At 41.0% G+C, this 13,818-nt stretch overlaps 1 protein-coding gene across 1 annotated transcript; it reads left to right on the plus strand.

Annotated features, from left to right (window-relative positions):
* Positions 1 to 1,441: 1,441 nt before the first annotated feature.
* On the plus strand, positions 1,442 to 6,121 carry LOC308119422 (G-protein coupled receptor 26-like; the record flags this gene model as incomplete). Its single annotated transcript, XM_080479424.1, has 3 exons — positions 1,442 to 2,115; positions 3,014 to 3,127; positions 5,821 to 6,121. The coding sequence occupies exons 1-3, from the start codon at positions 1,448 to 1,450 to the stop codon at positions 6,119 to 6,121; spliced, it is 1,083 nt and encodes a 360-aa protein (XP_080335550.1). The 5' UTR covers positions 1,442 to 1,447.
* Between the last annotated feature and the right edge of the window lie 7,697 nt (positions 6,122 to 13,818).

A 13,818-nucleotide genomic window follows, 5' to 3' on the forward strand; every position in this document is an offset into this window, starting at 1 on the left:
ATGTACAACGCATGATGCTGAAAATGCATCCATCACTGCAAAAGCCTTAGACGGAAGCGAGTTGCGTTTCAGCCTAATAACACAGAGCAGCTGGCAGGCTTGTTTGTCTGTGCCCCTGAAGCTGCCTTCTCTTTGCATCAGTCTGCCTATACACTCCACAGAAAACATTACAGGATAGGACTTTTAGAACTGTCTTTTGTCCCCCTTTTTTATTTATTTGTGGCCATATTTTTTTCCACTGAGCAGAGAGTGAAGATGACATAGTGGCCTGCATAGTACCACCTCTCTACAGATAAAAGCCATGCAAATGTGTTGCAGTGTACAATAACTCTTTCTGCCCACACACTCTGACTGTTCCCCCTCCCCTCACTGGAAGACACATCCACCACCACCACCACCATCAGCATCACCACCACAACCACCACTACCACCTCACCCTGCTCCAGTGCCTTCAGTGGCTCACGTGCTGCAGCACACTTTCAAGAGTGCCACGCTTCAGAGGAAAAATTCTCCACACCAAAGTCTGGAGGGGCATCAGAGTGTGGGGGCGTTCTCCAGCTTCCAGGGGGAAACAGCATGCTGCTTCTTATCAATTTGATGAAGCAGACCTAATGAGTGAAGATAGAGAGGATGCTGACTTTAAGGGAAATACAATGAAATCTGCCACTTACATAATGATCACATTTTTTATTTCTGAATTAAATTTAAAGTTAGATTTAACAAGGGTTTAATGACACACACTGGGCAAGTAGCCTACATTGACATCAACTTTAATGATTTCTGATCATTCAGATAATCTTCTTAACTGGATGGGTGTGTGACAGAATCCTTTATCAAATGTTTACAGTGCATTTCCTGTCTTATAATAGTGTCACAATAAATTCAAAGAAATTTAAAGAATTAATAACAAATAAGAAAAAGCTTTCAATATAGCATTTATATATTGTAGTGTTTCTTGATTGATGGGAGAAACATAAAACACAGAAATAGAACAGGTATGTTTTTATGTTAAATTCTTTCTTTCTTTCTTTTTTAACCATCTAAGTTAAACGGGGATTTCAGCTCTTCTTTTGTGCTCTGTATCCAGTTTGAACCCCCTTAGGATGTTCAGTCAGTTCCTCACAGGAGCCCACACACTGTGCAGTGCGCACGGAGGAGCGGAGGGGTGATGCCTCGAGAGCGCATCACAGGGCGACACAACCCCCACTGCAAGACGCAGCGCCAGAAGATAGCAGCTCCTTTCCTTTCCCTTCAATACGTCCCATCATATCGGAATTCACCGGCTTATCTCCGCTGTGCAGGGACAATGTAGTGGAGGGACGAGTGGGGCTCTCCACCGCTGGAGTCATCTGAGGGATGCACAGACGCGGCTGTGGGTGGTTGATGCGATTTGGACTGGATATGCGCACAGAAAGTGGGGAGAAGTGAGTTTCGGGGGGCCCACAGGATGGACACTGCGGAGGTGTTCCTCTCCGTGTTGGTGGTTGTGATTATCATAGTGTCGCTGCTGTCCAACGTCCTGGTGCTGATCTGCTTCCTCTACAATCCGGAGATCCGCAAGCAGGTGCCCGGTCTGTTCAACCTCAACCTCACCTTCTGCAACTTGTTGCTGACCGTGTCCAACATGCCGCTCACGCTGGTGGGACTTGTCAGCAATGCGCAGCCGGGTGGGGACGGCTTCTGCCAGATCGTCGGCTTCCTGGAGACCTTCCTGTCCACAAACTCCATGCTGAGCATGGCAGCGCTGAGCATCGACAGGTGGATCGCGGTGGTCTTCCCCCTGAGGTACCACTCCAAAATGCGCCACAAGGACGCGGCGTTTGTGCTCGGATACACGTGGGCGCACTCCGTGTCCTTCTCCACGGTGGCCACCTGCCTGTCCTGGGTGGGATACCACCGGCTTTACGCGTCCTGCACCCTCTCCAACCCCAGGGCGAGCAGCCGGACGCAGTTTGTTATCTTCACCGTGTTTTTCCACTCCTTCACCTTTCTCCTGTCTTTTATAGTCTTATGTGTCACATACCTCAAAGTCCTTAAAGTGGCAAGGTTTCACTGTAAGAGGATCGACGTTATCACAATGCAAACTTTGGTGCTTCTGGTGGATATACACCCCAGGTAGGACACTTAAAGTTATTATTCCTGCTTGGAGTCATTGTTTTGCTTTGTATCCTTGACACTGAGGCATATCTGGGAAGCTTTCAGAAAATTATGTGTTCAACAAGAGCTTTTAAAAGAAAAGAACAAACTGTTCAAATCAGCTCAGAGGGGAAAAAAAACAACAAAACAACAAAAATCATGTCCCTGGGAGCATTAATGTAGTTGCAGCCATCATTCCTTTCCATATTGATTGTAAAGCCTGTAATAACAGGGGTCAGTTTCTGTGGTAAATACAAAGCAGTAGTTAATGATGCTTTGCCATCTCTGCACTGACATTTGAATTGTGTCCTGGGTATTGAGAGGGGATGCACAATCTAATTCTCCTGAAATGCCATCCAGAGTGATTGTTGCACTCTACCTCCATACAGTGGAGCTAAAATGAATATAGTGTGCATGTGTGTGTGTGTGCGTGTAAAAGATCAATCAGCGTAAGCCTGGTCACACAGGATACTGTAGATCACAGCTGCTGTCTATGAGGTGCACGCAGCTATTCTAAATCCTGACTGTCATTACTCACGCTGATGACCTCCATTTCACAGAATATCGCTCAGAGCAGTGTGTCATCGTGGTATCACGGCCATGGTGCCCTCAGGTTCACGCACAGAGTCTCACACACACACACACACAGGGAAAGTGTTTTAAAAGGCATCTTCGAAGTGGGGATCCTCACTTTGCCTTACATCACAGTGTATTGGGGAAACCTCTGCTCATCCTGCCTCCTCCTATATTTAACACCATCTCTACAGCGAAAGACAAAAGTACACCCACTCCTTGCTGTCTTACAAGAGACACCTGCAACCCCCCCTAATTATGTGGCCCACTAATTATAATCCAGTTTGAACCATCTCTGCTTTAGTGTTCGTCAACGTTGCCTCGAGGAACAGAGAAGGCGGCGGCAGAGAGCAACGAGGAAGATCAGCACCTTCATTGGCACCTTCATGCTCTGCTTTGCTCCGTACGTGATCACAAGGTGAGTGCTCGGAAAGCCGGGGTATGTGTGAGGGAAACACTGCAGTGTGCGCATCCCTCTGGTTGCCTCTCTGCTGTCAAGCCCAACCACCCACCCATCCACCCTCCTCCCCTCCTGCCTCCTCCCTGCCTCCTCTCTGCTTCCTCTTCACACTGGCCGGAGTTGGAAGATGAGATTGGCTGACCTTGTGATAAGTAATATGCCTCGCCTCTGCTGTTGCTGCTGCATTAGCACTTTTTTTCCCTCAAGTTCGCGGAGTGCATCTCAGTTCGTTAGGTAGAATTCACTCGCATCGATCACTGGACAAAAGGGAGGATGTCAAATGTAGTGGGTGTGATACATGAAGGGTGTTGACATGTGAGAACTTTAAAGGACATTGTGTCCACAAGAAGAGAAAAGACTGGTTCATTTATTTCCTGTCAAAGCAAGAACACAATTTAATACTTTTTACTGTATTAAACATTAAGGGTGTCTTTGTTTCTTTTGTACATGTGTTATAGTTCTGTGAATAATTAATTATGTTCTTTAGAAGAACAAATTGTTCAAAATAAAATATTTTAAATAAAAAAACCGACATTTACTTAATACCAGGAGCAGAAATCACAGAAACAAGGAACTCTTTCTCAAAAAACTGTTCACATTTAATTAATATTATGATACAGCTGAGAAAGTAAATGATGTTTCAAACGGCTGATTTATGAACTGAAAGTATTCACACTTTGTTCTGTTGACTGACTCCATTCCCCCACGAAGCAAAACCCAATAAAGAAGACGTCTTGAAAACGTAATGTGTATGAATATTTGTGAACCAGCAGGAGGAACATGTCTGAAAATAAAAAGACAATTTCAGCTAAGAAAAAAAAAAAGAAGATATTTCCCCATGTTTCGTTTAATTGGCAGTGTTCCTGTCAAGTTGCAGTTTGACTGACAACTGGCTTAAGTAAGTTTGAGTAAATTTTTGAAAGGGACAAGCTTGTTGCACACAAACAATGCCACCGAATCTTTACCGCCTCGGCTATAGTGTCCAGAGCTCAGCTTCAAGATACAATAGACTCTGAAAAACCTTAACATTCAGGTATGTTAGTTTCTGTATTTTAACCAAAAGTGATTAAGATCAGTATACAATGAAGGGTGTTTTTCCCACAAATTAAACCTTCCAGTCAAACTTCACCATGAATGTCAGGTTCAATGAAACAATAGCTTCTATTATTTTGCACATGCGTGTACATTGGGATGTATGAGGCCACTAAAAATCCATAATTTCTACCATAGGGTCAGAATATATCACAGCATGAGAGCTGGAGCTACTAATTTAATGTAAAGAGCTTACTCATTGCTGTAAATTAGTTAAAATGCATACGTTTCACAAATTCCATCTAGAAATGAATTTGGGTTTAGAAATGAATTGCAATCGATGCTGAGTTGAAATATAGTTAATTAACCTTCTTCCTTGCATCACAGTTTGTGGAAATGATGCCTGGGCAGCCGGTTGTCCATGTCTGCAGTGTGGCGTCTCCTATGATGATTAGATGACTATTTGACAAGACTTGAAATGATCCAGACTAGTTTACTGTCCGTCCTTTAATTACGGCCCATTAACGTCTTTGATCGCAATCAAAAATTGGAAGTTGAACCCCATCATAAATATTCCAGTGGACACATTGACTTTGAGCTTTTCGTCCAGCCGACGCTTGTTCTCGGTAAACTGTCAGTAATGAATATCCGTAGCCGGGCCGCACAGTCTCCCACTCTGCAAATGGCAGTCCCCTAATTAAAATCTGAATATATTACGCTAAAAGCTCCTCCACTGGCTCTCCGAAGCTCATTTGCCGTAAGGGTCATCATGTGTATAGTGAAAACCCTGCTGTGTGCTGTGGCAGCTGACTTAACCTCCTGTTCTTGCTCTTTCTGCAGAGTGTGTGGCAAATGTCGGTGATGGTTACTGGCCCATGTAGGGCTGGTGTTAATGTGCTGACAGATCTCAGACACAGTAATCAGTCAAGAAGATTAGACTTTTTTTCTCTACATCTTTAGTGACAATACACAGAGGAAAATGTATTTAAAATGGACAAAAATCAGTGTTACAGCTAATGCATAGGTTATGGAAAGTATGGAAGTGTTTAGGGTTGGCCAACACTCATTAACAAGCTCATTAGCTAACAACTCATTAGTATTATTTAGGTACAGCCTGAGATCTGACTTTCTTTTCATTATCGATTCTTAGGAAGGTCTAGTTTCTTTTCTCTGTCGCCTTCTTTGAAATTAAATTCTCCTACATGCAAATAAGGATATAAAATGATCAAAAACCAAAGGTTATGTGCTCATTATATATGTATTCAAGTATGCATCTGGAAAACTGAAATATATACCAGTATTGGTGGAACCTGAAAAAAAAGACTGCCAAAGAATATCTATAATAACTTAATGCGAAAAAGTGCAGAAAGAGAAGATTCGCTATATAAAATCCTTACATAATGATATCAGTGGAGATGCACTTTGCCCTCAGTGGAAAAAAAAGGTTACAGGCACAGTGTTTTGCCTCTGTATTCCTATTTCTGCATAATAAGCTCAAGGCATGCGTGTCTTTTCCTGTATGCTGACTTGCCTCTCTCTCTCTCTCTCTCTCTCTCTCTCTCTCTCTCTCTCTCTCTCTCTCTCTCTCTCTCTCTCTCTCTCTCTCTGCTTGCCTGCAGGATCGTGGAGTTATTTCCAGCGGTGCCTATCAACCCTCACTGGGGAATTGTCTCCAAGTGCTTAGCTTACAGCAAGGCGGCTTTCGACCCCTTTGTGTACTCGCTGCTCCGACACCAGTACAAGAAGACCTGCGCTGACATCATCAACAGGCTGCTGAAGCGCAGCTCCTTGAACGCGTCTCGGCGCAGGCACGAGAACCAGAACCAGAACCAGAACCAGAACCAGAACCAGAACCAGAACCAGAACCAGAACCAGAACCAGAACCAGAACCAGGGAAATGGCATCCCTACAGTGGAGTGACACGGGAGCGGTCACAGTCTGATGTTTGATCCTGAAACTGTCGAAGGAGACAGAAATTGAAGATGAAATATCTGTTTCTACCGGCCACATCAGCTTGAACTTGGGCTGACAAACGAATACAAACACAGAATATAGAACAAAGGAAAATCCAAAACCGGTAGCCAAGTGCAAATTCCTTGCATTGTGCTCCTTCACTGAGTGCCCAGAACAGCAGATCAGTGCAGTGAACTCGCTACAAGGACAATAAACAGCAGATTTCTCGTCCACCAGAGGAGACGGAAGACGTGCTCACACTTTCAGTCTGACATGACATAAAGTTCAATGTATTTTGAGTTGTCTGTTTTGACATTTCTCTAATATACAGTGTAATCGTCGAATCAAAAGAAATGAAGGGGATGGCTCTATGTCTTCTTTTAGCCGGTGCAACGTGTTTGCAAGTGACTAGTTGATATGGGGTTTTTTTTGTATGTAGCACTGAAATCTAGCCTAACCAAAACTTGATACACTATAATAAGGGTACATTTTCTAATGGTATTACAGGAGTGAACACACAGTCCGGCTCAGGTTTTTCAGGTTTGATGAGGCAAAACAGAATTTCCGAAATCGGCAAACTCTTAGTTTAGAACATTGTCATGTAGTGGAAGCAAATCAGAGGAACATGCTTTTTTTTTTCTTCTTCTAATTTTCTGGCATTCTAGTTTTAAGCAGAGTTTTTAACGGGAAATGTGGACCTCCAAACCAGCTGCCTTTGCTGTCATGACTGACGTTTGCCCCTCAGGTTGTTTGGTCGAGCAGAACATGATCAACTGTGGTCGTCTGCATCTGCACTCGGGCACGAGTAACCTGCGGAGATTGCTTCATGCTCTTTCACACATTTAGGAGAAGACGGAGTGAAAAGGGAAATGTCTGGTCCAACGATGTATTTTTCTATTCACAAAAGGATGGGATGCCTCTATCCGTGCAAGGATGCGAGCAGATCAGAGAGCAAATCACTTCTGGAGCCAGAAATAGTGATTTTGCTTGAGTATGTTGTAAAACTAAACAAACAGTCTCTGCTTTTTTGTTTCTCAACATTTATTGCTGAATGTGTAAACGTAATGGTTGGCAGCACCTTAAGGGCAACATCCTGTATATTGTTCGTAACTTTTGCCACAATGAAACCAGATTGAATTTGTACACATATGAAAATAATTTAGATTAATAGATAAATTACTGTTTCTCTGCCACATTTTAAGTCACCAGACTCACTAAATAGTTAATAGTTTTTTGCCGGTTTTTAGTATCGTCGTCATTACAAAGGTTTATTTCTCCATCAAGAAGACCACAGCTGAAAAATACGATACTCGTTTACATTTCAAAATGAGAAAAACACAAGCTAAATATTTGTCAGGTATTTGTGTGGGATATGGAGGCGATGAATGTGTCACTACATAACATTACGGATGACCTTTAACCTCCGAGCCAACAGCAATGCCGGGCCGACACATTTTTCTTTTACCATGGAGACTGTGCCTGTTTGAGTTAATCATGGGTGGTGCAATATGGTTCGAGTATGTTAATCAGTTAAATGCCCCTCAAACCACTGTATAAAAAGTAAAATTTGAGTTAAAACATGTAATTGGAGAAAGTTTAAATAAATTTTAGTTTTAGCTTAAGCTCCCATTTTTGCTTTTCAAACCACGTTTACTCGTAATAACTAAATCCTCATATCTATTGTAAAACAATGACTCAGAGTTTACAATATTTGAAGTAAGGAATAAGACATCCGTCTCTATTGAAATATGACAAAGTCAGTATTTTACACTCCCAGGAAATATTGAATATTTGCATATTCTTTATATTCTGAGTACTTCTGCAGAAGCCTATAGTAGGTTCCAGGTATTTGTTGAAGACACTTCTAAGCTCATGAGCCCTCTTGATTAACTCTCCATGTTGTACCTGTTATTTGTGTGTGTGTGTGTGTGTGTGTGTGTGTGTGGGGGGGGGGGGGGGGGGGGGGGGGGGGTTCTGTATCAGAAGGCAGGCAGCTGCACAACAGGGGGCTTTGACTGGGCTCCACTTAAGATTGAGGAGGAATACAGCTAAGAAAACCGAGAATACAGAATCACATATAGATTTATAGACACCTGTTTTTGTCCCCATTTACACTCGGATGACATTCTACAGGATTTACAACACAGTGCATTTATATAGTAGAAGTCCAACAATGAGACGGAGACTGAACACACAGTGCCAAAATGATAAATCATGCCCAGTGAGCCAAATACAAGTAGCTGCTGTTAATTTTCTGAAAACAAGAAGAAACTATTTATGTAAGCATAACCTAGTAAATATTTTCTTTGAGTTGGTATTCATAAGTGAAGGATTTATGTTTATACAGAGTAGAAATGAATGCCTTAAATTGTGTAATAAGAGGTTTACAGTTTTTCTTTTTACAACCACGTGAGTATTTTAAACAACATAGATGGAATTAATTATTGCCTTATTCACCTTGGTTCATCAACAGTATTCAGAATCTGTGTGTATTTATTCACCCATTCTTGATTTTTGTGGCAAATTCTTGCTGATGCACCTGAAGTTCATTTAATTATTCGTTGTAAATTATGACTGTGGTTCTCGATGGGAAACAAGCTAAAACATGGAGCTACATTTGGTGACGGATTTAGATAAAAATGACAACGTGAAAAGTATTTCTAGGTCTTCTTGATATACCGTGTGTACGTGTAATTTTTTGACGACACTGCAACTGTTTTATTTTTTCCGAATGTGCTGCTTAAAATACAAATTAGGGTTCAACTGTTGTGGAAAGGCGACAGTGAGTTGAGTGTAATATACCTCATTTTGTTTGTTGGTGACTTACTCGACCGCCTGAAGTGTTTTGTTATTTATTTATGAAACTTTAGATTGATCCTGCTGCTGCTGCTGAACATGATTAAAATGAGAAACCGATGAGGATGACCATGATGATGATGAGGATGATGATGATGATGGCAGGTTGTGATGGCTGCTATTTCTCTCTGTTGATTAGAACGTTTTGTTTCAAATTGGTGATTGTAACCATTATGTTGGCGAAAATGAGGAAGATTACCGTTTTAAAATTTTGACTATGACAATTAAAGTAAACTGTAGACTTTACCGATGTGTTCTTCTCATGTTGTGGGGGGGAAATGTTCTTAAATACTTAGTACCGTTTGGCCAACTTTACAGCTTTAAACATGTTTCTGTGCCTTGATTGGATTAATTGATGAAGGGTGCTTTTTAAAAAGTTACGTTTCTCTTCTACTTCCTTACCTGGAAGTTATCTGAAAGACTATTTGCTTTTATTCTGGAGACAGAAAAGGAATTTTCAAATTTTCCGAATACTAATGGGTAAGAGCCACTTCCTAACGTTGAGCAATCCTGCCCGCCAGTTTGACATGGTTTCCCTGTGCATGCGTGGGTTTTCTTACAGTTCAAAAACGTGTCCGAGGCCAATTGGTGACTCAGTCTTGGGTGTGAATGTAAGTGGCTGTGATTCTCTGTCGCTCTGTGCTCACCCTATTGTGGATGGGCGACCTGTGACCTGCCATAATGGGCCTGGTTCAGCTCCAGCACCATGTGACACTGAGTTGGAACGAGTAGTCAAAATGAACTGCCTTTGTCTGCTTTCAATCCTAGAGTTATATACATATGTTAAAAGAAAACTAAAGCATCTAAAAGGAACAAAGCCAATATCAAATCATTGTTGGTGCAAAACCATCGCTTTAGACAAGGATTCGTTTCTCAAGTTTCAAGTTTGTTGTGTCTAAGTTAAAAGTCCATAGATTTTGTCCACCACAGGGATCAAACACACAAACATCCCCCATGGACTTATATCTAGGGATAATTTCAAAACACTAAGTCATCTAACACTCATGATTTTGCAGTCTGGGAGCAGGCCAGATCATCAGGAGAAGACTCCCTGCAGGCACAGGCAGGCCAAACAACTTTAAAATAAAAAATAAATAAAAGAAACTCTGCTGTGTTGCAGTTTCCTCAACAGGGAATGTTTTAGTAACACAATGTGGGTTAACAAACAACAAAATACAAAGCTGATTATCCTGCAGACCAAGTAAATCAGGAGAAATATGCAGGTGAGCTAAAGCAACTGTAGTTAATGCGCTTCGTTTTTGTTTAATTCAATTTGAATAGTTAGGGTTAGGGTTAGGGTTAGGGTTAGGGTTAGGGGTTAAGTGTAAGTTCTTATACACGTTTTATAGGTAAATATAGAAATAGCTCAGGTGCAATGCATCTCCTACTGTATGTTAAATAAGTGGCATAAACACGTGTTCCTTCCATTCGGATGATTTTGCATCCGTGTTGGACAGAAACAAGAAGAACAGAAGGTTTTGACGGGAGTTTCTGACTCTGATGTTTCTTTTGCGATTTGGACTGTTTTTACCCGCAATCAGCCCGTGTGAGAGGGACGCAGTTTTTCTGTTCACACCACTACGCAGGTGGTAATAAAACAACATCAACAGTTGCCGGAGGCGGCCTCAGTCAGAAATGGCTGTGATTCTGTACCCTGATTACCGCCCCAGGAACTACTGATTATCCTCAGGTGGGTGGCGCCGACCGTAACACGGCTTCATCATGGTTGAATTCAGCCCATTCGGCCAAACCGCCGCCCCCACAGAGAGCAATAAACCACCGCTCCAAGTGAAAAGTGGACACCTCAGTCTGGAAAACATCGGAATGTTTGTTGTGTTGCTTTTCATCATCCTTTCACTTGGTACGGGAAATCAAAAGAAGTCAGTGTCAGAGTCCTGAAAATGTCCTTTTATTCTGACGCTAACAAGCGATTTAAGTTCATTTCTTTAAATGTTTAGTGAGACATTTATTAATGTTATGACAGATCCAACTTCCTCTTCATGAAAGCTGCTTTGTGTTTCATCCAAACTCACACAAACCAAATTATTACCGCCACGTCCAAATGATTATGTGCAAATTATGAGGGTGAATTCAGCACGACTCACACATGAATAATCAAAAAGCATGTGGAGCTCATTATTCCTCTTACTCTGGTTTCCCTCCCATATGTCACCATATGCTCCCCGTCTGACTGTGTGGTTTTGTAAATATGAGATACATATTCTTAAGAGAGTAAGGAATCTAGTTTTGATGTGGTTTTTAAAGTGTGAGAATGACACAATTTCTGAACAACATCTGATTGTATGAAAAAACAAAAAAACTTGAGGAATGATTTGTTAATTTTTTTGTGTCTTCACATCTGTGGGGCACACCTGTTTTCAAATAGTTGGCCGAGAAAGTATTTTTTCTTTTGTCCCTTTCAGAGATAATAGCCCCTAAATCACAGTATTCATGCACTTAATCATACAAGTCGTTTACAGATCGGGTACAGAAGGAAATGTGTTTTATTGTAGATAACTTGCTCGCTAAAGAGCAACATAAGCTAAGATTTGCACCACTTGAAGCTTTTTTAAAAAAATGTACCTTCACCAACATTTTTGAAGATACATCTCACAGGAGTTTTGCTGTGGAATTACACTTCTTTACAGTATTTATAAAAGTTATCTTTCGTGGACAAATCTGTTCCCAACTCTGTGTCAAGATAAGCAAGTTTTTTTTTTCTCGTTTTTTTTTCCTATTTATTTCTGGGGTTTTAAGTTGTGTTTTGAAGTCTGCAAATCTGATTCTGAGAAATGTCAACCTTATTTGAATTAATTTTGACTGGCGACACAAACTGAACCAAGCTGGACAAATCACCCAAAAATATGTCTGATATGTTTTAGATAACACCTTGGTAACCCCTGGACACGTTGCCGGTCTGCATCACAGGGCAAATTCAGGCAATTCATCTCAAATGTGAGTTTTTGGACTGTGGGAAGAAATCGGACCACCTGGAGAAAGCTTATACTGCACAGGGGGATCGTGTAAACTTTGCACTCAGACTCTACGTCACCGTGCAGCCATATCAAGTTTAAAAATACATATTTATGTCAACATAACCTGCAGGAATTTGTGTGCAGAAAAGCAATAATAATGATAATAATAACAAGAATACATTTAATTTCGAATGCAAGTGCTACAAGCACGTTAAAAAGAAGCGAACCAAACACCAAAAAAGCAAGGTTCTCATGTCTATCAACCTCTTTGTATAATACTGCAAATTTCTCCACATGCGAGATAAATAAAGGGATATCTTATCTTATAAACCAACACATCTTGATCCTGGGTTGTTGCAAATTTATGGAATTGAAGGGCGATCGCACCCTTGCTGGGCTACAACCATATCCCTCCAGCTTCACTTTAATGCCAAGTTGTTTTTTCTCACACTGGAAATATATATATTTTTTAAATATATACCTGGTAAATTTTCATTAATTGTCTGCAACCATCAATTACACTTATGGTGTGTAATGAACCTCATTTATTCTCTCTTCCAGTTATAATAAATTCGGCCCTTTTATATTGATTCCTTCTCCACAATTAATGAAATCATGCTGAAATAAAGCATCCCACTCTCTTTTAATCCATGTTTTTCTAACAGTTTTATTTTACACCACAACCCTTTTTTTTTCTTAGCATATTCACAAACGTCAAACCAATATTGGGAAAACAAACAGACATGTTTAATCGTTTATTCGGCAAGTGACTTCTACATTTCTTTCAGGCTGACAATATCCAGGTGAAAATATAGTTGTATCACAATCCCGTCATGGGTCACATTTCATTTCTGTTATTTCATGATTCTGACTTTCTCTATCATTTCAGGCTCCTTGTCTTCAGCTCCTCGCGTCTGATTGCCGCTCCCTGCTCTGATGTCTTTCACCTGTGCCTGAGTGTGTGATTTGCGTCACCTGGTGCCAGCAGTATATGTTGGGTCTCTTCTGTTTCGTCTGTGTTTGAAGCTCTCTGGTGCTTTTGTCTGTGTTCTACGTGTATTGGGAGTTTCCAGTGTCTTCTTGTTATCTCCTGTGATCTTGAGGACTTTTTTTGATTTAAAGTCTGGTTTATTTTGGTTTTTCGTGCTGGAATAAAATCAGCACCTGTTCCACCGGCGATGGTGTCTGGCCTTTTGAGTCCTCCTCTGACTAAATCCAAGCTTATACCAAACATTGTGCTAATCCCATTAATGTACTTTATTTTTTACAACATGATTTTGTGGGGCAGTACAATAAAGAATGTGAAAATGGTACATTACACAAGCGTCTACTATTTAGAGACACTTTTAAGGTATGAACAATAAAATGTGGGATTTTGGTCAGTTGTTCAACTTTCCGACACTGATCTTGGACCTGTTCAGTAGGTTTTTTTTTTTGGTTTTTTTTATACTCGTTACCTGAAAATAAGCTTGGAGACAAAGAAAGGACAAACTAGCATCACAATGGAACCTGTCATTTATTTTAGTCACAACACCAAAAAACCACGACCAGCACATGGGGGACTGTTTCAGTTGCTGAGTGGATCGTCATCTGCTTGGTAGTTCGATCGCCAGTTTCATTTTCATGGTGGAAAGAGAAGAGGAGCTGATCAGAACAGTTTCTGTGAAGCTTCTTTGGACAGATAAAAGAAATAAAACCAAGGAGTTAAGTTCGGTCCTTGAAGATTTGTGAGGGATGTAGAAATCCAGAGCAGATGTTGGAGTATAAATCATGATTTCTTCACATCTTTCAACAAAACAGTCCAACATTTGAAATGTTCTTATTTTAACATTA

Source organism: Lipophrys pholis (assembly GCF_963383615.2).
Source record: "Lipophrys pholis genome assembly, chromosome: 1".
Classification (NCBI taxonomy): domain Eukaryota; kingdom Metazoa; phylum Chordata; class Actinopteri; order Blenniiformes; family Blenniidae; genus Lipophrys; species Lipophrys pholis.